The sequence below is a fragment of the Dunckerocampus dactyliophorus genome, chromosome 4, assembly GCF_027744805.1.
Source record: "Dunckerocampus dactyliophorus isolate RoL2022-P2 chromosome 4, RoL_Ddac_1.1, whole genome shotgun sequence".
In the NCBI taxonomy this organism is placed as follows: domain Eukaryota; kingdom Metazoa; phylum Chordata; class Actinopteri; order Syngnathiformes; family Syngnathidae; genus Dunckerocampus; species Dunckerocampus dactyliophorus.
This window is the reverse complement of record NC_072822.1, coordinates 6,343,176-6,369,730: the sequence shown is the minus strand read 5'-3', so window position 1 is coordinate 6,369,730 and position 26,555 is coordinate 6,343,176. Positions and strand designations below refer to the sequence as shown.

General features: G+C 43.3%; 1 protein-coding gene across 4 annotated transcripts in view; it reads left to right on the top strand.

Annotated features, from left to right (window-relative positions):
• ptch1 (patched 1) overlaps positions 1 to 25,167 on the top strand; it is a 60,254-nt gene extending 35,087 nt beyond the window's left edge. For 3 of the 4 annotated variants that reach the window (XM_054772693.1, XM_054772692.1, XM_054772694.1), the window contains 12 exons: positions 353 to 471; positions 1,950 to 2,538; positions 3,577 to 3,886; positions 5,982 to 6,124; positions 10,425 to 10,608; positions 12,169 to 12,449; positions 15,203 to 15,340; positions 15,431 to 15,573; positions 19,996 to 20,095; positions 20,873 to 21,238; positions 21,659 to 22,115; positions 22,361 to 25,167. In XM_054772693.1, the coding sequence (XP_054628668.1) occupies positions 353 to 471; positions 1,950 to 2,538; positions 3,577 to 3,886; positions 5,982 to 6,124; positions 10,425 to 10,608; positions 12,169 to 12,449; positions 15,203 to 15,340; positions 15,431 to 15,573; positions 19,996 to 20,095; positions 20,873 to 21,238; positions 21,659 to 22,114 (2,829 nt within the window). In that variant the 3' untranslated portion in view covers position 22,115; positions 22,361 to 25,167. Of the gene's footprint in view, positions 1 to 352; positions 472 to 1,949; positions 2,539 to 3,576; positions 3,887 to 5,981; positions 6,125 to 10,424; positions 10,609 to 12,168; positions 12,450 to 15,202; positions 15,341 to 15,430; positions 15,574 to 19,666; positions 19,703 to 19,995; positions 20,096 to 20,872; positions 21,239 to 21,658; positions 22,116 to 22,360 lie in introns of those variants that run through there. The other variant, XM_054772695.1, reaches the window with a different exon arrangement.
• The last annotated feature ends 1,388 nt before the right edge of the window (positions 25,168 to 26,555 follow it).

Genomic DNA, 26,555 nt, shown 5'->3' with positions numbered 1-26,555 from the left:
TTGCAGTAAAAAGAGCAGCATGCTTCTGTCTTGCAGACAATCTTTGACTAGCATTTTTTTCAGTAAGTCCTTAAAAACAGCAGCGTTCCCCTGTCAGATGCTGTAGATGATCTTTGACGAGTGTAATCCTATTGCTGGTCAATTAATTTATGACATTATGGCTAAATTAGACAAACGGTGAGATAAAGATGTGTAGGATAGAGCCTTGCATTGACATTACAGACAAAATAGGAATAATAGTGAAAGAAGAAGATTGTGCAGGTATACCTAATGATGTGTCCATTGTCAGTCGTGTTTTTGACGCTCATGAAAATGTCAATTCATTTTAACTGCTATGTTTTATTTCTGGCAGGCTGCAGTGGTTGTGGTGTTTAACTTCGCCATGGTCCTGCTCATCTTTCCCGCCATCCTTAGCATGGATCTTTACCGACGAGAAGACAGGCGCTTCGACATTTTCTGTTGCTTCTACAGGTATGGACACACACAACAAACGAGTCCGAAAGCCTCTGTGGTCTGACAGTGAGTACGGTTGACAGACACAACCAGCTCTTTACCCTAATTGCTTCACAGCTTGTCTATTGCTCTCCGGCTTTCCCTGCTTATTTGTTGTTTGTCTGCCTGGGTCTTTGTTGTGAAAGCCTCGCCAGTCTGCTGCCAGTCTGGGCATGCTTTTTGGCACAGCAGTCACACAGATGTGCACACTTACACTAAGTTAAATACCCTTGTTGGAGCTCAACTCTTCACTTTCCGGAATACAACAGTAGGTACACATGCACAATCCAATGAGAGCCAATACAAAAGTAATGTCAAAAATATGCTATTATCTTTACAAGATAATAATACAGCAGAACACAATATATTCCAGGAAGCTGTAATGCCTACTGTTTATTTGGCTTTCAAAACAATTCTTGTCATTAGAAATACTTGAAGCAAGATTTTTACAGTAACTCTTAGAAAAGTGTCAAAATAAGTGATCCAATGTATTATGACTATAGTTAAAGGGTTCCTGACATGATTTATCATCTTTGCTTAAAAATATTATATATTGTTCTTAAATATGTTCTACATTGTTTGGTTTGTTGAAAGCAAAAGGTAAATTAGCAAAGATTACATTTATAGTCCATGGCGCCAGCCATGACGAAGTAGCTCACAGCTCAGCCTCATTTCCGGAAGTAACGTAGTATGGTGGTGGGGTTGGGGTAGTATGCTCAGCTACACAAACATAAACAGAGGATGTTTATAGTGATTATAGCGAAGATTTGAGAGATGTGCCAATAGTTTTCGCTGAGGAGGAAACATTTGGAGATGAAATAGAGAATTTGCAGAACAGGGACAGATTGGTCGCCTTCAAAACACACAATAGTAAGTGTAAATTACTCTGGAGCTGCTTATCCTTCAATTATTGTTTTAAATTGGCTTTTTAATGAGCGTAAAGGGATTTTTATCCTGTTTTAATGTACATGTGGACTCACGTCGAGAATGAATGTTCGCTGCTGCCGCCTTCCCCCATAGTAAACATATTGCTGTTAAAAGATGTTTCTAAAACATGTATAATGCTTTGCAGCCTTGTCACTCTAGTGGAATAGTGTTTCGAGGACGTTACGTAAACACAACTTATTCTCTGTTGCCAACTTTGACGTAGTGGTTGTTCTTTAGTTAGCCGCTATATTAGTAACACGATAAAACACTTTAATAACTAAAGTGTATTTTGTGTTTGTGTTGTTTCATGTTTTAACGCTCTTATACTGTAAATGTAAAAAGTGACTGTGTATAGTAGAGCTTAAAAACAGTAAGATGCATGGTGACTCAATGCCCTACTTAACTTCACATAATTTTCCTGTTGAAGCTGATACAGCTTTCAGAACACATGAAAAAAGCCAAAGAAAAAGCACAATCCATTTACATGACTGTCAGTCTGTGTTTATACTATCACGTCTTTCTTCCTTCAGCCCATGCGCCAACCGTGTGATCCAGATCGAGCCTCAGGCGTACCTGGATGGATCAGACGGGAGTCACTACAGCCCCCCACCGTCCTACTGCACGGCCCCGCCCTCATACTGCACACCTCCCCCCGGCTACAGCAGCCCGCCGCCCTCCTACAGCAGCCACGGCTTCGCCCAGCAGACCCAGATCACCATGCAGTCCACCGTGCAACTCAGGACGGAGTACGACCCCCGCACGCAGGCTTTCTACACCACAGCAGAGCCCAGATCGCAGATCTCCGTGCAGCCCATCAACCCGCCTCGTAGCAGGAGCAACCCTCATAATGACTATTACAACAACAACAACAACAATAATAATAGCGGCAGGCGGAGTCATGTTGCATCTCGTTACCATCATTCCGGGGCTGCACCACAGGATTCTGCTTCAGGAAATAGCCAGGTCCCAGAGAATAACAGCTCAACACGGGACCTGCTCTCTCAATTCGGAGAGACCTCGCTGGGCATAAGATGCATAGAGCCTCCCTGCACTCGCTGGACCCTGGCTTCTTTTGCCGAGAAGCACTATGCTCCTTTCCTTCTGCAGTCCACCACTAAGGTGAGCATTGAGTGGCTTCTGTGAGTTTAAGTGGTTGAAAGGAGTTAGTCACCAGAGCTCAGAAATCTTGACTGGAGGCCCTCGTCATGTCCCATCTGAATCTCTCTCACACACACACACACAGACACACACAGCCTGACCTCAGTCTACTGGGTGGCCAGCCCTCTCAAAACACTCACACAACCGAAATCATCTGGTGGCCTGTACTTGACATCATTACAAAATCTTTCCTTTGTCTTTTCATCGCGCTGTCAGATATTTCTCCAGTTTAGCAAATTACTTCATGCGCCGCTCTGATTGCCTTAAATCGCAACCCTGGCGTCACTGCCAAGCGGCTAAGAGGAACATTCTAGTTTATTACATCTGTGCTCTTTGATCCGTGATTATTACTGAAATCTGGCAACACATGGTCAAATGATCAGAGGCTTTGTAAACAAGATTATATAAACCCGCTTTATAAGGAGATAAAACCAAAAGTGAATGTTCTACGGATGCAAAATCTTTTCTTGTTGAAATGTGATTTTTTTTTTTATTGTGAGTTGTTGGAGGAATATCCTGGTAAAATTCACACCCGATTACCCTCCTGCAGTACGAAACTGCAAGCTGTGTACTGATTTGACCTTTTTATAAAGAGCAGCTGCATGGGCCAATAAAAAAAAAACATTACATTTTGTTGCAGATCCAGATAAAGACACAAATTGAGGAATTTCTATTCACTTTTCACCATTGCAATCTACAGTACTTGCATCGGGGTTAAGGAGATCCGGCAGTTGGCACCCACTCAGTAATGATCATTACCGCCACCTACAGGACTGGAGTAGTAAAATTCATCACCCCATTATCGCCCAGCACATGACTTTTTTTTTTTTTTTTACTTAAGCATAGTTGGCCTTGATGGAGGTCTATACTCTATCAGGCACTTGGGTTTTTATATTATTCTACTTAGTCTTTGGTTTAAAGCACTTTTTTGCAGATCTAACATAATGTGTTAAAGTTGACATCTTTTGACATCTGCATTCCCGTCCCTCCGCTTTGCAGGTGGTGGTGATCGTGCTCTTCCTCTGCTTGCTGGGAGTCAGTCTGTACGGGACCACCCAAGTGAGGGACGGCCTGGAGCTGACGGACATTGTGCCCCGAGAAACCAGCGAATATGATTTCATCGGTGCCCAGTTCAAGTTCTTCTCCTTCTACAACATGTACGTGGTGACGCAGCGAGCCGATTATGCTCAGAACCAGCCCCTGCTGCACCAGCTGCACCAGAGGTTTCGTACTATCCGCTACGTGCTCAAGGAGGACAACGGACAGCTGCCCCCCATGTGGCTTCACTACTTCAGGGACTGGCTGCTCGGTAGGAAAATATACTGTACTTGTCTGTGAGTCAGTTTGGCATAATAAATAGTTGCACAGACAGTCAGCCCTTAGGGTGTTTATTTACATAAACCGCAAAGAGGACAGGGCGTTAAATGGAAGCAGCCGATAATTGGCTGCTATTTCTGACTCAATATATGTGACAACAAAATTTTTCAACATCAATAATGATTTGTAGTGCATGAGATACATTTATTAACAAGTTTAGTCACAACACTGCAACAGCAGAACCAATGTTGTAATAGCGGTAAGGAGCAAACTGCTCAGTCAGCATTAATAGCATTGATGTGTGTAACACACACACTGTAAGTTTCACACCACCAGCTGAGTAGTGCAACCAACATTTTAAAGATTGTGCAGGATCTGGATAACGATGCGCATAAAGGAATTAATGTTTCACTATTTTGTGTCACTATGGCATCAATGGAACTGTCCAGAATCATAAAGAAGGTGGAGGATGCTTGGTGGGATTTCAGTTGTGAGCTTGTTTTACATAGAAATCTTGCAAAATTGACAATTGCTTTCAACAACACCTGGGTTCGGATCTCCGCTTGGGCAACTATGTGTGGAGTTTGCATGTTCTCCCCGTGCGTACGTGGGTTTTCTCCGGGTACTCCGGTTTTCTCCCACATTCCGAAATATGCATGTTAATTGGCGACTCTAAATTGTCCATAGGTATGAATGTGAGTGTGAATGGTTGTTTGTCTATATGTCCAGTCCAGGGTGTACCCCGCCTCTCGCTCAATGTCAGCTGGGATAGGCTCCAGCATACCTCCCGACCCTAATAAGAACGAGCGGTATAGAAAATGGATGGATGGATATATTTTGAGAAAAAAATACCCTTCATTTCAGCTTTGTGATATAGATGAAAAGGCCTATCTAGTATGAACTTCAGTCTTTTAATCTTTTTTCCTATTTTTTGTTGTTTGCTTTTTAAAATGTTCCAAATATTTCAGTTTTCTTCTTAAATAATCTTTGAAATTTTTCTTATCATAATGTTATGCCATCATTCACATAATATTTTGACTTTATTCCCATAAAATAACTTTTTCCCCAACCTAAGTCCCCAACTTTTTGTTTTGCTTCTTATAATATTGCAACATTAAAAACATATTTTTTCTTTACTATTTTAACTCTATGCTACGAAAGTTACATTATTTTTCCTTATAATATTTATTTATCATTTATTCTTGGAAAATTGTGACTTTTTTCTCATTATGATATGACTTTTTTGTCATCATATTTTGACTTCTTCTTGTAAAATTAAAGCTTTTTTCATTTCTGCTGTTTTTTTTTTTTTAATATTCAATAATTTCAGTCGCACTTTAGACACCGTTGCTTTACACAAGTGCACTGTCCCACCTCTGTTCCAAGTCTGATACTACCTCCGAAGGCAAAATAATGCCAGGACAACGTCTCCCTCACATTCTGCGGTTGTGCCTTTTGTACAGAACAATTAATAAGTGGAGTGAAGGCCAGACCATGGTGTATTTAAAATATATTCTGCTTTAGACCGTGTCACTTAGCATGGATATTTCCCTAAAATAAGTCCACCTATTCCTTAAATGTTGAAGTCATGGACTATGCAGACACAGACTGGCTGTCTTCCTTGTAGCACATATAGTGTACTGTGTGTGTGTGTGTGTGTGTGTGTGTGTGTGTGTGAGTGAGTGAGGCGAGCCACACAGAGAGCGTGTGGGCGAGTGAGGGAACTGTGTCTGATATTGCTGTGTGCAATGGTGGGACAAATTGGAGCCAGACAGGCCCGAGGAACGAGACCCAAAACAACATCTCCCGCAGTCGGACCTCAGTGTGAGTCCTGGGAGAGCAGCGGAGGCACATATGGATTAAGAGAGCAGCGTGGAGAAGGAGACACATGTTCCTGATATATCCTCTAATGGTCTCAATGAATAAAAAACATAATATTTTCAGCTTTTTGAAGTCGTGTTTGGCAGTTTAGTTATCATATTAAATGCAGCCAATCTTGATACAAGTCAGGGGTAAAGTTTCAGTGTTGAGTGTGTGGTGCTGAGTTGTTAAGTGTTGAATTTTTTTTTTCTTGATGGTTCCCTCAGGTCTGCAGCAGGCATTCGACAAGGACTGGGAGGCCGGTCGCATCACTCTCAACAGCTATAAGAACGGCTCTGACGATGGAGTCCTGGCTTATAAGCTTCTGGTGCAGACAGGACGTAGAGACAAGCCCATAAACTTCAACCTGGTATGTTTAGAGCTTCAACTTTGGCAATTTTTAACACCAATGTGTGCATGGCTATCCTTTATGCAGCATGTCTGCCTCTGTGATTGGACCTAAAGGAACTACGCCCACCTTATAAACTCCCTCCCCCTCTGTTCCTCCTTGTCTGTCTTCCCTCATCGTCTATCTCGCTTTGTGATGACTTTACCGAGCTGAGGAATTTAAAGCTCTCGCCGGGATCGCGGCCCGCCTTCTGAAAAACCGATTAACTCTTGCGTGTGTTAGTGTGTGATGGATGAACATGCGTGAGGGGTCCTGACAGCGGGATGTCTCCCCCGTAGCATACAGCCTGTCAGCTTAACACTTTGTCTGGGATCCTGAGATCCAGCTCATTGTATGCTGAAGGCCCAAAGGATTCTCAAGCTAAAATTGCTTTACCAAGAGGGGTTATTGCATAAAACTGCGTATTTGCTTTTATATCCAGTTATTAAGCATGTTCTTTGTCCACATGCTATAAAAGGTTTCAACATCTGTGTCTGAGACCAGTTGAGCTGCAGACTTAATGCATCCACTTAAACAAGCTTATATCTAGTGCGGAACTGCAGAGGAAATGACACCAGCGAAGGTCTCTGCAGGAGGTCCGGATAGCAACATAGAGCCAGATTAAAATGAAGCCTCATGCGAACTTAGCTGACAATGACTGGGGGCAGAAGGGAGAGGGACAAAATGAAGAAGCACTGTGCACTGATTTGACAGAGCACCGCATGATGCGGTTGTACGTTTTGGGATGCTGGTCTACTTTAGATTTGTTCATATTAGGGAAAGAGAGGTCCCATAGGAAATAATGGAAACGTAATCATTCATTCCAGGGTCAAACTGTGGAGAGTTTTTTGTGCCATAATTAAATATAAATATAAAGCCAATACATTAATTTATTACCATCACTCCATAATTAAAAATAAAAAATGAGCCGCACGGTGGCCAAGTGGTTAGCATGTTGGCCACACAGTCAGGAGATTTCTTCGAATCCCCATTTGAGCATCTCTGTGTGGAGTTTGCATGTTCTGACATCAGATCATGTTTTATGCACAACAGGCACGAAGAAAGTTTTCCACACTGTTTCCACTGTTTGATCAATATGTTTGCGGTATGTGTTCACATGGCTATGGCTGCAAATCACTGTAGTCTGTCCGTCATGACCTTCCACTGTCGCTGGTACGCATTCAATACGCTCATTCGCTGGTACCCCTTTCAGGAGAATCACCCATTTGTGTTTGCATGCTTGTGTTTAAAAAATATGGGTTATTTTTCACGACATTCACTTGCAGCACGTACTGTGTGTACGCTTGCTAGCACCAACAAACATGCATGCACATGTCAAATTATCGAGGCTGGCTGGCAAAATTATCCAGTTTGTTTGTATTTATCGTGCGGTTAATTGATGTATTGATTATCGTGACAGGCTTAGTTGTATATATTGTTGTGTATATATACAAAATGTTGTTTTATTATTAGTTATTACTATCAACATTTCAGCTTCTTCCTGTTACATTTAGCAATTTTTTGCTCTGTTTTACCCCATTTTTGCTGTGTTTTTGGTATAATTTTGTTTTTACAATGTGCCACAGGCCAATAAAAACAAAGCTGCTGGCCACTTTGGATGCCCGTGCTATAGAAGATAATTAGTGTTATATATCAAGGGCAGACATAGCTCTTGTATTGGTGCAGGTGTACCTATTGTTGTGCTCCTGTCACTCTCTTTTTTTTTTTTTTTTATACCCCTGTCCTGTCCAGCCTTTAAAGCAGATAGAATTGTAGATCTAAATGCCGTCAAGTGCTCAACAGATTTACTCTGCCAGGGAGAAGTGTGATATACACTTCCCCTGTTATACAAAATTGAATTGACTTTGATGCTTGTTATAAAGCAAATTTGGAGCGACCGGACCGGAGCAGGAGGGGACAGAGAAGAAGAGAAAAGGAAACGGGGGGGGGGGGGTGCGGGGATGAGAGGGGGACAAAAAAAAAAAAAGAGAGACAAGAGACAGGGACAACAGCAGCAACAACAACAATTGTGACAACAAGAACAGAACAACAGAAACATACAGAACGACATCAGCAAATAAATGTCTGTGACAACTATAAAGACGAACAAGGACTTAAGGACAAAGGACAAAACAATATCAACAACCACAACGATAACGCTGTCAATGACAATCACACATAATAGTAGTCATGAAATGATGAATTATGATAGTGATCAAAATGACAATACTGCATTGAAACAGTCACACATAATAGCAGTCATGAAATGATGAACTATGATAGTGATCAAAATGACAATACTGCATTGAAACAGTCACACATAATTGTAGTAATGAAAATGATTATCCATGATAGTGAACAGAATGATAATTACTGTAATGCACATCATTGTAAAAAGTGTGTGTGCATATGTACAGGTATCTCTGTATGAGGGGAAGACTTCATATATATAAAGGTGCAAGAATGTGTGGGCGTGTAATTGTCACTGAGAATGCATGAAAGGAAAGGGGCCGCCTTCCACCTCGCAGAGAGCCCCGCCCCAAATAGCCAGGCCGAGCCCCCGCCGTCAGAAGGCCACCAGGCCCACAGGGGCAGGCAGCACAAAGATCAGTGCCCCAAGAGCCAGCCCAGAGAGCCCTCCCCCCCGGGAAGACCAGCAAGGGGCCGAAGAGAGGTAATCCCAGCCAAGGACAGGGCGCCGGCGGGCCGGAAGACTGCCAACCCCCGAGACCAGCGAAAGATCACACCCCACAAAGGCAGACGAGTACCGGGTGCCACAAACCGGCAGGCCCAGAGACGCCCCCACAACCGGAAAGAAGCCCGCCCGCGCCGGAAGCGCCAATCCCCGCCACCCCCACCCCCAGGGAGCGGAGCCCGGCCCGCCCCGGGCCAACCCCCGCCCGACCCCCGACACAGGGCCGCCCCGCCCAGGAATGCAGGAGGCACACCCTCCACCCACCCAGCGGAGGCACGGGCGGCAGAGATGTATCACCCAGCACTCGACCCCACGGAGCAAACCCCTGTATGCGCCAACCCAACCCACCAGCCGGCCCGGCGCCCCAGCAGCAACCACCAGCCCCCGCGGCGGCACACGGGCCACCCGCAGCGCCAGCACCGCCCCCCGGAGACCGCCGAACCCGCCCCAAGAGCGCAGAGGCGCCCGCAGCACGTGTCAGTCCAGAGGAAGCACCGCAAGCCCCGGCATCAACAGGCCCCAGAGGGCCACCCCAGGGGAGGGTAGGCGAACCAGACATAGGCATCCCACAGGCCAGGCCACCCCGGGCGAGCCACCGCGACGGCCAGGCCCCCGGGCAGGCGCCGCAGTGCATGAGGCACCCCAATCCAGCCCGCCCCACCCGTATATGTAATAAGGTGTGATTGTGTCTATAATGCAATTAAAAAAATAATAAATAAATAAAATAAAATAAAAGAGGACAGCTACGAAAAGCTGGTGCTCCTGTCACTCTCTGTCCCGCTTCCTTATCCTTACTCTCCCTACAGTAGCTCTCGGTGGTGTGCGTTAGTGTGCCTTCATTTGAGGATTTGTGTTCTTTTGTGGACATGTGTGATTTTTAATGTAAGGCAATAAATGAGGTAATCGGAAGAGAGGGTGGATGGTGTACCAAAAGGTAGGACATTTGTGTGCTAAGGGGGAACATTAATCCTTTTATTACAGGCTTTTTTTCTCCGGCCATGTTTGCCTATGGCACCGGGCATTCCGGGTACCCGTAGGGGTCAGGAGAAGCAAGCGCGTGAGCAACATTTATACAGATGTCGTGTTATTTTTATTGCTCTCCTCCATTTGCTGGGTGGCATTTCCTTCAGTGTTAACAACCAGGTTAACTACACACAGACGTGCTCGGGGACTCCAGCCAATTTTTTTATTGTTACGCTAACTTGAGCAATTTTTTTCCCCTCCCCCTTCAAAAAAATTCCCTTTCTCCATCTACCTAACCCCATTAGTAGAGCTTCACCCCCTAGACCTTTCCCTTCCTCCGAGAGGGAGGGATTTATGGCTGAGTGTAGAGAGTGTGGCAGAGCGATGTGCAGTAAAGCTTATAACATCCAATGTCAGGAGTCTATCCTTTGCCTCCACATGGTAGGGCAGAAGTAACATACAGTATATGACTAAAATACAGCAGAATTAGCAAAAGTAAAGTTCAAAGTTTAAGAAAAAAGTAGCGGTTTATACATGGGAAATTACGATAATTAATCCTGAGTCTCTTCATATTTGTATAATCCAAAGAGCACAAAATAACACTCCTCTTTCTTGCGTTTGTAGCTGACCCGTCAGAGGCTTGTGGACGCAGATGGCATCATCAACCCCGGAGCGTTCTACATCTACCTGACAGCCTGGGTCAGCAATGACCCGGTGGCGTACGCTGCATCGCAGGCCAACGTCCGCCCACACCCTCCTGAGTGGCTCCACGACCGCACCGATTCCATGCCCGAAACGCGCCTCAGCAGTAAGAAAACGTGGCTTTTTTGTTCATTAAAACTAGAAAAAGTCATTTTCACACTTTGGAGCAGCACAAGCGGCTCACAGTTGGCGCTTGAGGAAGAAAATGGTATTACAAAAAAGATGGACGTGACCCTCTTCTCTGCACAATAAATTGTTTTAGTTTTTGCATAATTCTGTCATTTAAACATACATCTTTGACTGAGATTAAAAAAAAATCACAACAATAAAATAAACGTACACATATTAATACATACTAGTACCAGCAAATTACCAAGTAACCATATACAGTATATCTTCAAATAGTGTTCATAATAGTGGACTTCAAATAGATACCTTCTTCTCTCCACTAGTTGCAGCTACCTTTACTATGACTGATACCACCATGTGTTGCCGTAGATGTTATTACCAACACTAACACCACCTCCAGATTAGACGTGACATCTATAAAGCTGATGTTTACAGTGAAGTTCAAGGACATATCTATTATATTATTTAATATGAAGCTCCTTACCCCCTATATTGGCCCGGTACTTGTTGCAGTTGAGTAAAGAACACCTCTGTCGAGTATATGGGGATGTAAGTCTTTTTCCTAGGTCCAGTCGTGTATTTACAACATGTGAGCCTTGTGGTTTTAAGTTATTTCCTCTCGTCTGCCGACTTCTTAGTCCAAAGTGAGCTTGTAGACATCACCGTGCCACTGTGGTGGGTGTGCACCATCAGGTTGCAGACCAAGACGCTACTCACTGTGGTCGTTCTTATGGTGCCCGTGGTGAACACTATAATCCAGACTACCTACCATGGAGACCCCTACCATTACACACACCCTGTTCTCATTTTCCTGCCCCACACATCGACTGTAATTCACATAAAACAATAAATACAATCATGTTGAGTCCACCCTGTGATTTGCTACCAAGTCAGGAAGCGCTCGACGGGGGAGAAACATGATTGGATAACAAGGGGTGCCTGGGTTTGCACAATTGGATAACAAGCAGGAAGTCCTTTACTGCGGAGCCAATATCATTGGATAAGCAACAGGAAGTGCTTGATATGTCTCCTAATGGGAATTTATAGCTGAGATTATAATACTTCACAGACAAACACACTTCCACAGAGACTGCAACAAATAGTTGTCATTACACACATATGCGTGATATATGCGTCTTTATTACACTTTTACGTGACAGCGCAAACTTTAGGGTGTGGTAAAGGCCGCCGATTCCAACATTGCAATTACCGGTGGATCAACATCGGCTCTGACACTCTGCTGCGTCTGGAACTGATAGGCCCTCATTAGCCCGGCTGGCCCACAGACTGGCTGGGGTGGACTCAATGGAGCTCTGTTTCACACTGTCTTCCCCCCCCCCCCCCCCCCCCCCCCCCCCCCCCCACACACACACACACACACACACACACACACACACACACACACATGTACACACAGATGTAGCAACTCCACAGGCTTGACGCTGATAGTTTTTGCCAAGATTATTCCTACTGTTATTTAATTAGAACAGACAGCTGTCATCTGGAATTGTCATTAACGTTATTGCTTATTTATCAGTCCCAGCCTCAGAGCCCATCGAATACGCACAGTTCCCCTTCTACCTCAACGGGCTCCGAGAGACACCGCAGTTTGTGGAGGCCATCGAAAGTGTGCGAGCCATCTGCAGCAACTACAGCCGCCAAGGCCTGCCCTCCTACCCCAACGGCTACCCGTTCCTGTTCTGGGAACAGTACGTTAGTCTGCGCCACTGGCTCCTGCTGTCCATCAGCGTGGTGCTGGCCTGCACCTTTCTGGTCTGCGGCCTCTTCCTGCTCAACCCGTGGACGGCCGGCATCATTGTGAGTATCAGAAAAGACACCAAAGACAACCGCATAGCACTCTCTGTAATTGTTTAGTAGTAATAATGGTGGTCAAAAGAAAGCTGAACAGTCTAATATTCATATTTCAATCTCCAAGCCAATAGGTGGCAGCACACTCAACCATGACAACACACTTTTGCTAGCAAATGGTAAAGGTAACGGTAACGGTTATAGTTTGTTTGAAATTTGCATGCATGTTTACATTGGAGTACATGTCATGTTTACAGTTTCACAATTGAACATGTACAAAAAGGAGCAGAGCTTATTCTACTATCTTCATAACAATTTGTTCCTGTGTTCAATTTATACTAATTACCTATTTTCTTTTCATGATAAAAGAGGCAGAAATTAAATAAAATACAGACTAGAATGGCACTTTGTTTCAGTTGCTCAGATTCAACCTTTATTCTCTAAGAAATTATGAAAAACACAGAAATTACATTGTTAAATGTGGAAAAAATCCAAGAGGTTTTTGTGTAATTCTGCTCACTAATTTTTATTCATTAATGGCCACAAAAACATCACCGTGCTTGGAGGAGCCACAGTAAATACTGTAGTGTCTCGAGAAACTCGCTGTTGCCCCTGGAGGAGGACAGTGGTATTACAAAACAAGATATGCTGTATTTGTTTAAGCTAACTCGTCTACTCCTGAACCGCTGCACACAAAAGGGTGAAAATTTGGGAAAACTTGCACCCCTACTTTGTGCCCTGTGCTATTATTTTTCTGACAAAGGCACCACATTAAACCACATTAAACCTTAAAGTTTAACCCGATAAGTGGAATTGACTTAAATGTCTCACACAGCTCAACAAAACGCTCACTGTTACTTTAGTGCGTTTAGCCGAATCACCACAAACTTTGTTACACCCCTTTAGGGGACTGACAAGTACACATCTGTAAATTTTGAGCATGATTGTTTGAAAGAAAAATGGCCACTATTGAGAAAAATGTGCAGGGATGGGACTTTGCAGCTAACTGTCCATAAGTATTTGACCATTTGTCGAGTGATAATAAAACTTTGGAGATATCTGTATTACATGTATGCTAGCATGTCCTCCAAAGCACAGGGATACAAAAAACGCCACCCCTGATTTTTTCACACAACTGTATGTGTGCTAGCATTGGTAAATTGGTGAGCCCCACATTCAGTTTAAAGAATGTCTTCCACTTTTTTCCCTAATTTTTATGTGTGGTCCAGGGGCCAAACCCAAGAGAAGAGCAGGAAGGGAGACTAGTCTGCTGAATGTTATTGTAGTCCCAGTCACCAATGTTTATCTTGTGCTGTTTTGTTTGGGTCCATCTGTTTAGTCTAGTATAACACTCCCAGACAGACACCGAAGCTCTAAAATAGATGAGGAGAGGACACACAGTTTTGCTCCTGAGTCTAAACCTATAAAATTTGATTTTATTTCCATCCTCCCAACTCCTCCTCTCTTTCCTGTCGGCAGTGGAGTTTCCAAGGAGACACGCAAACACGCAGGCGTGTGTATACCTGCACGCATGCGGCATGAATGTGTAAACACACGAGGACATAATTCTCAGAAAAACATGTACACATACAGTGCACACATTGCTCTGGTTTTTCTCTCCGGTGGGCTGTATTTTATGGCAGGCAGCACGGCCACCCGAGTTCTTGGACACGCAGGGAGGAAGGGCCCTCCTGTTCATCCGTCCTAGTTTTACTAGCGACATCAAAAGACAGGTTATGGAGAGGTGTCAAGTTTAACTGTTTGCCCTGTCCAGACCAGAGTAGCTTTGCTCACAAAATGAAGCCCCTTCAAGCCCCCTCTGCTACTGGCCATGGACCCCTTATTAACCACACTGACTGACTCATTCAGAGTTCTGTATACATGTAGTTAATATTAATAAGAAGAATAACTTGAAATGGTCTGCTCCTGGCAGCGCTATTCTGCTCAATATACAGTGCTAGTCAAAAGTTTACAGACACTTTTTCATGCTACTGAATGAAACGGTGTCCCCAAACCTTTGACTCGTATTTAAATCAGCATGGACACACCAGTTCAGGACATTCAGAGAGAGGTTCTCCAGTTATATTCAATATAATAATTAAATCATAATTCAAAATAATAAGAATTATGGTTAATTAATTTGATCAGAGATTTACTCAACTCTCAGAATAACAATAATAATGATACTACATTTTATATACTTTTAATTAATGCTTTCCAGATTTTCCTTTAGAGGACATACATTACACATACATTATTTAATTTCAATATAGTACTTTATATGTTTAAGTTTTAGGAAATATCTCAAAAGAAATACTGCACAGTACAACTACTAAAATCAAATTAAATCAGACACATACCACCATGTGGACATTTATGTGCATAGCCTGTGCTGGCTCACTATTTATGTCCACACAGACACACACCCAGTGTTCCCTCCCTTGCCCACCTTCAAAGGATTTGGGCCCCATGTAACCTGACGCCTGTCAGCTGATAATAGCATTTACTCTAGGTTCCTGTCCCTCTCTGCTCAGTGGTCTCCACACACACACACACACACACACACACACACACACACACACACACACACACACACATACACATATCTCTACCACACGTGCTGGAAGTATTTACAGTGCTGTAACACATCTGTAGGAACATACTGTATATCTGTCATTTTAAGCACTGCTCACCCACCCATCAGAACGATATATTGTGAATTCACCCATATACAGTATTAACTACCTTGTGCTTCCCTTTAGGTGCTTGTGCTGTCTCTCATGACAGTGGAGCTGTTTGGCTTCATGGGGTTGATGGGAATCAAGCTGAGCGCCGTCCCCGTGGTCATCCTGATCGCCTCGGTGGGCATTGGAGTGGAGTTCACCGTCCATGTGGCACTGGTACACATGCGAACAAACTGATGTGTTTTAGTTAGGTATTTGCTCAAGAATGAGAGATAAAATGTGTGTGCGTGTGTGTGTGTGTTGAAGGCCTTCCTGACAGCCATAGGGGACCGTCACAAGCGGGCAGTGCTGGCACTGGAGCACATGTTTGCGCCGGTGCTCGACGGTGCCTTCTCCACTTTGTTAGGCGTTCTGATGCTGGCGGGCTCGGAGTTCGACTTCATTGTCAGGTGAGTCGACACATATGGATGTGTGATGTTACAAGCTGACAGGATTGCCCCTACAAGGCTCGATGTATGGGGTCTGTGTGGCATCAGCAGACCACTGAGACCATGCCTGAACTTGCATGTCTCACAGGAATCTACCTGAGCTGCCGGTCATGCATGATGAGGGCCTCCTTTTTCCCGCTGTAATCCTCTTTCTTTTTGCTACCTGAAGAACACATCTTTTTTCAGCTAGTTCTGGGATCAACTATAAGTTAATTTGTGGTGTGCCCAGTTTGAAGGACCTTTGTGAACAGAAACCCCTGTGTGGGATAGGTAAGGCACATACTGTAGTTGATTGGAACACAATAGACCTCAGTTGTTTTACTCCTCAGAGTTCTGACAGTTTGTGTCAGAAGAGGGATGGGTAACTATAAATCACACACAGGGCCCTTGGTGTGAAACTACAATCATTGAAATGAGGCATCTGTCTGCAACCTGTTTCTTGTAGCCATGTTGCAGAAACTGCTCCTCATAGTTCTCCTAACAAATGGTGTCAGAAATGGAATGAGTAAATGGGAGGCTCTCCCATAGCCTCACAACGGACCCTTAGGAGAGGTGACGCACTTGTGACAGACCCTGATGTGTGAGGTGTAAGAATGATTGGAATGGGGCACCTGTTTTTTCTGGTAACTAGTCGCTCGAATGCCCTGGAAAAATGGTGTCAGAAGTGGGATCATGGTTAGCTCTGCTGCCATCCTTTTGGACAAGTGACTCTTCCTCCAGGTACCACAGTGTCTTGCACTACTCTAGTTACCAAAACGAGGTATTTTAAACTTTTAACTTTTTAAACCTTAAACTTTTTACGGACAGCTTTTTACAGTGAACGCAAAAAAAGGTGAGCAGATTTGTGGGCTTTTGTGTCCCCCATGCCTGCTGTATTCGGGCGAAGCCAGGGGACGGATGACGAGTTAAAGGTCACAAGGAGGAGGAGGATGGAGGGGTAAAGTAAAATGAAAGAGTGTTTGTGTGTGTTGGGGAGCTGGGGGGGTTGGAAGAGCAGGAAAGTCCTCTGGCTTTTGAAATCTCTTTCAGCTAGTTTTAACAGCCCTCGCTAGACATTTATAAGCATGGGGGAAGAGGAGGCACCGGGTGGGTGGGTGGGTGGGGGGGGTTGCTCAGCACAGCTGTGGAAAGCCTAGAGAAGTGGAAATTAAAGCCGACACACTGTGGGGGCTCTGTGTCAGTGGTTTATTTTGTGTGTGTGTGTGCTCTTGTAAGTACAGGTCCAACTAGGCTGCCATACAAGGTTGAAGAAGATGATCCTGAAGATGAGGAATGATTCTATATGTTCACACCACCAGAGTGTTATGAAAAGTTTCCAGTGAGCTCAGTGAATAATTTTGGTATGGTCGCGTGAAGCCGCAACATGAGGTTGCTGTGTAATTTGCTTGGCCTTCTCCTTCAAGAAAAGGCAGCACTCAGCACTGTGAGGTCCATGCAACCTCCAAACTTTAGTCACGCCTTCCTCCTCCTCCTCATAGCGTACGCTCAATCCAGCCTGCTCTCTGACCTTGTAATCACGAGGGTCAACGATGGCGTGCCTGCCAGCAAGAGCGCACGCACACACACGCAAACACAAGGGAGGCCTTCGGTACGCAGCTCTCCTCACCTCCAGTGGTGTGCTCTGGTGTCGGAATCAGTCCTGGGCCTCCATTTAGAGATTCTGCTGTTGTCTGAGCAAACAAAGCAGCGCAGTGACAACAAAACCCGCTCGTATTTTTTCTGCTTGCACTGAAAGGAGTGTTTCCCCTGACTTTTCTAAGTCAGCCCCTGTGAATGTTTTCATTCTAAACAGCTCGGCGGGTGCACTGGGCCCGGTATGTGGGACGCATATAGACGCGTGTATGTGTGTGCGTCTTAAAGGTGTTGTAGGTTTTACCCACTTAGTGTGGATCACAATTGGATGGAGGGCGTGCTATTGTCTCTCAGGAGCTTCAGCATGCAGAATTTAAATATTTACCGTAAATTCCGGTGTATAAGCCGCACCTTCTAAATTTAGAGGAAAAAACAGATTTGTTCTTTTATAAGCCACTCCGGTGTATAAGTCGCACATGTCGATGTCATAAAGTGGCATATTATGGCGCGCAGCAGTCCTTGAGGACAGGAGCCAGTCAATGCTGCTTCTGTCCACCAGAAGGGAGCCAGAGGACCCGGACCCCAAAGCAAAAATTAATTGCAGTACCGCAATGAATGTGTTGCTCGGACCCAATGCCTTACGGGAAACCTTTAAAATGTTGGGTTTTTTGTATTTTAAAGTCATATTGAGACATGTTTGTATATTTGAATATACAATATTGATTATTAAGTTGCTGTGTGCTGAATTTAGTGCTTTTAATAAATTGTTCTTTGAAAGATGGCACCGGGAGTCAGACTGTTATGTTGTTATACTGGTAGTGTTTCCTCACTGACTCGCAAGCGGCACAGTATTTAAATAATCAGTAGTAGTTCTGAAGTAAAGGAGATGTCGCAGGATTAGAATTTAGCCATAAATTAGCCGCTCCACTGTATAAGCCACAGGGTTTAAAATTTAAGAAAAAAGTAGCGGCTTATACATCGGAATTTACTGTACACATGCTCAGTGAACACATCAAAAGCACTGTTCCTAAGCAGGATTTTTTTTTTTTTTACAGTGTGGACTTAATATGGATTATTTCCTATTAAGAATCAGAACCATTCTCAAAGTGGGAACATTTTATTACACGCAATGTGAATTTCCTCAAGATGACCCAGTATGCACTCTACATCTGGGGTGATGAGACAATGGATAGTCTCTTTAAGGTCCCATAATGTAATATTTTTCAACAATTTTAAATGGGTATCAGGGGTACCACAGTAGTGTGTTGGAAGAGTGCTGTCCAAAATCTAGTCTGTACGCTGGAATGTAGACAGTTTGAAAGTGCTTTTAGTAAGCCATACTGAGAACATGCGGTTTTGTATGTTTGTAGCTTTAATGCAAATGAGCTGTGTTTGTCTGACAGTGTTTGTGTCTTAAAGAAAGGCTATTGTGCACTTCCACTTTTTACATACACAGTCGTCCCTCGTTTGTTGTGGTAACTGCTTCCAGACCCGACTGCTATAAGTGTCTGCAAAATGGGATTCAATATTAATAAATTTCATATTTTGATATTTACTACATAGAAAACCTGTTTATGATCTTCTAAATCAAGTTTGTAACATTGGAGCCCTCTAGACATAAAATAACAATAACAACAAAAAAATTAAACGTAATATATTAGTTACCTCCTTTAACGAGCTATTTCTGACAGCCCGTGTGTGTGTGTGTGTGTGTGTGTGTGTATATATATATATATATATATATATATATATATATATATATATATAATAACAGACTCACACGTTAGCAGTTCCTTGTTGTTTTTTTCTGGACAGTGTACTTCCTGTGGACAGTTTTTCAAAATAAGAATCCATTCATTAATATGTCACTATTTTTATGATTGTGGTTGCTGTGTGTATTATTTTGTGTAGATGAGTGAAGGGGGTTCATGGTCCAAGTGTGCCCTTGATAGAGACCTTCCGCCGGTGAAAGACCGGGAGACGGGCGTCGGCGGTGGGCGGGTCTTACCTGATACATTGGAGATTTAATTAGACTGAGGGGGATTGTGTGGAATGGCCCGGGAATTTCACAGGGACTTAGCTTAGGAAAGAAGGGAGAGAAAAGGGAGGGAAGGAAATAAAAGACAAGGGGGCCGTAGAAGGGGGGGGCACTCACTCGCTCACTTTGTCCTCCTCTAAATTGTTCTAGCTTCTAAATTCTATACCCTTCACTCCATTCCCTTTGCTTTTCAAATAGAAGAGACGGAGGCCCCTATCCTCTCAACCGCCCCTCACCCCCGCCTTTTTTTTTTTTTTTTTTTTTTTACCCCCCTTCACATTCCTTGCTGCTTTGTTTTCTCCGTGTTTTGCTTATACACCACACACACCCAAGAGCGAGTACCCTTATCCCCAATCACCCCCCTCCCCTTCCAACTCACTTTTGAATTAACTAGCACTGGCTAATTATGCTTCCTCTTTCTTTTCTCTCTGTGGCGTCTTTAAGACTAGCCCTTTTAGCCTGGACTTAGACACACATAAGGTACATTTCCCTTTTGCAGTGCATGTCTGCCTGTCTATGTGGGGGGGTTAACTTTGTGTTAAAGTGTGCCTCTGTGTGGGGAGTGGTTGGGTGTAATATTTGATTTAGCTCATGTCTCCCCATGTCCAAATGTCTGTGGTTTGCACAGGTATTTTCTTTCTGACTTGTTCCATTTCCATTTTTTTTTCAGTCAATATTTTTACTAAAAATGTTGCTCAAAGGTGTCTGCATGCAGCTATTCTGATTTATTACAGTTGACTTATGTGATGTATGTGGGTGGGGGGTGTTTGCAGGTATTTCTTTGCAGTATTGGCCATCCTTACAGTGCTAGGGGTTCTGAACGGATTGGTCCTTCTTCCAGTGTTGCTGTCCTACTTTGGGCCCTATCCTGAGGTAAGCATTAAGACGTACTAGAAACTGTTAGAAGTATAATGCATCAAAATTGTTTGAAAAACATGGCCGCCATCAAGCAAAATGTCGTCGCAGGGGCACAATTTGACCACAGCACATAGTGGGCGCTATTTGGGGTGTCACGAGACTACATGGTATCCTGCATAAGATACATTTCTAACATGTTCAGGGCTTAAAGGGACAGTTTGGAATTTTTTGACATGAAGTTGTAGGACATGCCCATCAGCCCAGCAGTGTAGTGCATCAACAGTAACTTTTCCCCCACTTTGTCACGGTTTTCATTGTGGAGGAAAGTACTTCCGGTTAGTTGGTGGGGTCACTTAAGTTAAGTGTTTTGTTTTTCAAAACAGTATGTGTTCAAAAGAGTAAGACATTTGCATCACAAAAAAAACGTTGCCCACAAAAAAGTCAGACCTCTCAATCGCTCAGTGTTATTTTCTCTCCCTTCGTATCACTGCAGGCTGCCACTTGTCCATTGTTGTGTTTGTGTTCCAGTGTTTACATGTGCGGACGAAGGCTGCTGCGACGCCTTCGTCCGCACATGTAAACAATGTGGAATTCAAAATTAGAGAAGCTCAAATTCAGCTCAACTGTAAAGTTTATACAGTAGTACATTTTCGGTTCATCCTTAAATGTATCTAAAATATCCCTGTGATTTTTGTATTTTTTTTGTTTGTATCCAATCCGACACAGTGCCGGAATACTTGAAGCCCTGCATGTTATTAAAATGTTTTGACTCCCCTTTCATTTCTATCCCAGGTGTCTCCAGTGGATGGCCGCAGCAGGTTACCCACCCCTGAGTCCCCGTCCCACGTGGTCCACTTCTCAGTCCGTCCTCATCCCACAGCATCGGCCTCAACCACCTCGGGTGCAGCCTCAGACTCCTCAGATTCCGAGTACAGCTCCAACAGCAGTGCATCGGGCGTCAGCCAGGAGCTGCAGAGCTACAGCATGCCCTCTCATAGAGGACAAGCTGGAGTGGAGCAGCAGCAGCAGCAGCAGCAGCAATACCACCTGCACACCACCAGGGGCAGACCAGGCAGGACAGAGGAGGAAAGGAGGGCAGGATCGAGGCACAGGCGCTCAGCCAGGCAACCCGACCCCCCAGCTTATAGAGTGTCCTCGGTAAGAAGACAGTCACTTTCTTAGGCATAATAAGCAGTGCATTGAACATTAAGATTTCTTAAACATGAAGAAGTCTTGAAATGATAAATAACTATTTAAAAATAACATTTGAAGTGGAGACTTGAATCTGCCACCTAAAACAAATAATTAAAAAAAAATAAATTTTCCCATATTAAATCACACATCATATTAATAATCACAGTAATGATTTGTATAAAAATGATCAATTAGAATAATCATTAATTAGCGTAATTTTTTGTATTGATATGATTTGTCTCAGGCTGTGATTTTTTTAATTTTTTAGTAGTAGTTTTGCTATAGTTATTACCATTTTATTATTAGATTTTATTTTTTATCATTTCAAATTCTAATAAAAGATTTTTTTCATTATTATAATAAGTTTATTGTTTCCATCCACAGTCTCAGGGTTGTAATGCCGGGCCACCGCCCAGCACCACTCAACATAACAGGGACCCCAAGGGCCAGCCTTCCCGGCACGCCCAGCCCCCACCCCGCCCGCGCACGGACGCTTTCGAAACCTCGACTGATGCCGGAGGCCACTTTGCGGCTCACGGCCACAGGGAACACTTGGCGGGCCACCGGGGGCGCGCCCACACTCACCACCACCCCAACCCTTATGGCCAGCCAATCACCACGGTGACGGCGTCGGCCTCTGTCACTGTCGCCGTCCACCCCGCCGGCTCCTCTTACCCGGGATACACTGCAACGGACAGTTACTGCCAGGAGGAGCCCTCCTTCCAGGACCCACATGTGCCTGTGGACCCCCACGCAGGTGAAACCAAGGTGGAGGCCATGGAGCTCCAGGATCTGGAGTTTGAGGCAACTGAAAGCAACAGAGGCAGGCGGGCCAGCTGAGGTACAACCTTTGATTATTAAATTTATTATTATTATTATTATTTATTATCAATGTTGGCCCAAATCCAACATTGATGTTGGAATTTAGACAGTTTAAAAGTGCTTTCAGTAAGTTTTGTGTGTCTGTAGATTTAATGTTAATGAGCTGTGTTGGTCCACTGTTTTTGGTTTGCATAATAGGGGACCTTAAATACTCAACCTCTCATTGAAAACATACTGTATCTAACAACAGTATTTGTCTTCCAGTGGCGCTGTGTGTGCGTGTCATGGCCAAAGATGGACTTTCTTCTTTTGTAAAGCTACGCCTGGCACACCTGGGTCCAGCCTGTCTCGCCTCTGGTCCTCATCAGCCTCCAGTGTTCCTGTCATGGTGCTCATTGTCGCTGTAACCCAGTTGTCTCTTGTCTTAAATATATGTTCGTCTATATTTAAAAAGTTGTATACATATGCACATATGAACAAAAACAAAGTAGCTATAACAGACTGGGGCTGCCATTTTTGATGGCGCGCATGTGTGTGTGTGTGTGTGTGTGTGTGTGTATTTGTGAGTGAGAGAGAGAGAGATGTTCATTTACTGTTCACTCGTCTGATTCATTTGAACAAAACATGTCCCTGCTCACAATATGTTGACATCATCGTACAATATGAACTATGCAAATGTAGAAAGGAGTGTGTGTGTGTGTGTGTGTGTATATATATAAAGTGATACAATGTCATGGAACATACTAGGGATGGGCACTATTGGGGGTGGGTGAAAGGCAAAGTTGTTGAAATAAAATTAAACTTAAAAAAAAACAGCAAAATGTAAAGAGAAGAAGCCAAAATATATTAAATAAAGCTACTGATAACTAATCAAAGTTTTGTCTTTAAATATATATACTTTCTTTAGCCTTTTTATAAAATTTTCAAATATTAAAGTGGTGCCCCGCATCCTTTGATTTTCAGTATACGGCCCTCGGTGGAAACATTTTGGACACCCCTCCCTTTGGACTATTTTAAGCTGAATCAACAGTGCCTCTGCTGGTCACAGCCAAGTACTGCACCCCTCAACTGCTTCAATTCCACACCAAATTCTGAACAAATGATGAATCCATCAGCGTGCCCATCCCTAGATCATAAATCCGAACCATCCTGGCCTAACTTTTACGCTCATTTTAAACGATGACGGACATTGTTAACTTAAGTGTGTGCATGTGTGTATATAAAGGTGTGTGATGATGACTGTACAAAGGTACGCATGGTAAAATATCACAAACCTGTGGTAGTTTTGTAACAATAACTGTTTTAACTCAACACGCTATGCGTGCTATTTAAGACGAGCAGATACAGTATGAAGACTTTTTCCTTTTCTTTTTTCTTTTTTTTTTAAATTAAGCTGTTTGTTTTTAAAGTCACTGCCTCTGCATTGGCACCTGTTAGTGCACTCAGCTTTATATAAATGTGTTAGTGTTTCTTGTTCTGTGTTGTTTAACCGTAGCAGGCTAAAAAAAAAAAAAAAAAACAGGTTTTATCCACCTCAGAAACTTCTGGAACAGGGTCCACGTGTGTGGCTCTGCGTCTAGCGGATAAGCTAACCACATACTGTACAAGTGGACGCAACGTGGCACTTGACTTCAACTCACAGGAACGTCGCTCCCCCTCACGTAGCTCTTTTTTTCTGGTTCTCACCAACCGATAAGCTAGCTAACCCATATAGCCTGCTGACGGCTAAATGCTACATGACCATACCGTCCTCCGTCTTTCTTTGTGTCCTTAGTCCTTTTGAAGTGACAGTAACACAACTGGCGTTCGGCTTGAGTTGTCCCCCACTAATTCGCCACATGTTAGCGCTATGATGCTAACTGGACACACACTTCCTACAAATGCCAAATGACATAGCCCTTCACTTCCTGTTTAATCAGTGTCACTTCCCGTCACATGAGCTGCTTGCATGAAATAGGGTGGTTTTTTGTTTTGTTTCGTTTTCTCCACTTGTCATATTGGCATTACTGGAGAGAATCCTAGCTGGCAACTATTTTATTCAATTTTAAATATTTTTTGGTTTTCAACACTCAATTGCGATATTTATATTTTTGTAATATAAGGTGTTTTTTTGTCATTATTGTTGTGATGCCAGTGGATAACAAATGCAGGGATTTTTATTGAAAAAAAACACTATTACAGTTTAATGTTTTGTCATTAATGGAGTTTTGATCTGTATAAAGTGCTTACTAATGTTAAATAGGAGAAAAGATTATATAACATTTTACACTACAGGTCTCATCATAGCTCTTAGAGGATTCTTAAAAGGAAAATGGAAAAAAAAACAACAGATCAGTGATTCTTCCAGTCGGTGGGCATGGATGTATGCTGTTTTTCAGTTACAAAGATAAATGTATGCCATATAATTTATTTATATGAAAATTTATTTTTGTAGTGTACATAGTAGTTGTCAAGGCTATTTGACAGAAGTATATTTTAAAGAGTTTATATGTAATGATATTACAGTACCATAACGGGAAAGGAGATTTTTGTTTTTGTTTTTGTTTGTTTGTTTGTTTTTAAAGGTGCACACTTTTGATTTGAAACCGTCTTGTGAGACAACGTCAACACCTCCCCTTCAGTATTACACAGCTGTTTGTGTGCCCGTCAAAGTAGGACATTGTACTAGCTCGCAAAAATATTCAACATGTTCAAACACTGATAGAATTCTAACAAATAATAAAAAAAATATAACTTATTTGTGTCTTTGTTCATAACTTTAATTAAAAAACACAATTGCAAACAAGTTATTTGTGTGTGTGTCTTCTTTTATTTCATGGTGCAGAAAGGTGCAGACAAAAGTGAAGGCAGCATGAGCCACAAACAAGCGGCAAATGACGGCCTGCCAAAGCATCTTTTGGCAGGAAAGGTTGAATTTTGTGATGAAAACTGATATGACAGCTGGATAATGATGCTAAACATACTCTAAACTGGATTTTTTTTTAGTGCTTCGTTTTTTTTATTACAGCGTACGAATGCTGATACAGGCCGAGCCTGGCCCTTTAAGAAGAAATTGCATAGTGGGAACTTGAACTCTCTCTTTCGTCTGTCTGCACCGCCCATTGTTTTTTGCATCCTGATTGGCTGTGGACCACTGTCAATCAATCTCCGTGCAGCCCTGTGTCTCCTGTGTCATTGCTTGCTAGCTTGTAAATTAATCTTTGTTTCGAAGGACTGCAGCAATATGTTTTAACAAGGATACGAAACCGCTACAGTACAGCGGAACGGTGCCAGGACAAAAAGGCACGGTCACAGGGGTGTGTAGGCAAAAAAATTAAGCACAAGTGACTGAGAAAAGTTTCTAAAGTGTATGGTGAGGGCCTTAAAACACATATAATAATTGTAAAAAAAAAAACATCAAGTTGGCTACTTAGCTGATTTCACTTATTGCGGGTTATTTTGGGAACCTATCGCCAGCGATAAACGAGGGAACACTGTAATGCTTTTCACTTACTGCAGACAAAAGTGAAGGACAAATGGCTGGATTAATTCGTAGTAAATGCCACTTTTTTGTGAAACCTCTCGAATTCGAAGGTTTTGACTTGAATCACATATGGATTATTTGTAGCTAAGGAAGGCAAATACCATTAAAAGTCACTATTACCTCAAACATGCAGGCACTTCTTTGACATCTGGCGTAGAGCCCCCTCATATCCCGCCCCCCCACATCCCTCAATGGGCTCCACCCCTGCGCCCCCCGCCTCCGTTGTATGATTTTGATTGACAGCTTTATAGACTTCAAGGAAATTGGTTGTAGTAACAATACAGCTGGCCCACTCAGAGTCATGAAAAAAGGGGCATGTGGCCTTGAGATGGTGAGTGGACCAGCGCCCCAGCCCAGCCCCCTGTCGACTGCATGGGTGGCACCCCTTCATTCATTCGCCAGTAAGATCAAGCCAAAGCTGCTGACTCTGGATCAGTCCAAGAGGGCTTGTCGTTATGTTTTAAAGCCAATAAAGACGCACAGCAGCTCTGCTGAATCCTCACAAAGTGACACAGTCGACGAACGACTCCCAAACGACCGTCTGTGTTTTGGGGAACCTGGGTGGCGCCGTGTTGAGTGTCACGTTTTGAACTCCGCTAACTCAACCTGACATTTTTAGTCTGTTAGCAAGAATGCACTTTTTCAAGGCTGTTAAATGTAGCCTGTTCTTTATTCTCCAACATTCATTTGAGAGCATGGTTGCCCGAACTTACGGTCAGGGCTCGAAATTGGGTGTGGGTGAATTTTTACTGGGTTGCTGGCCAAATTATTATAAAATATTTTATTGACAAATTTTATTGATTAATGAAATAAATCAGTTACCGCCCTTAAGGCGTTATTTTTGACAGCCCAACTAAATATATAATAATTAGTCATGAAAAGTTAATATCTGACAGAAACACAGTTTGTTGTTGAGTGAGTACAGACAATGCAATA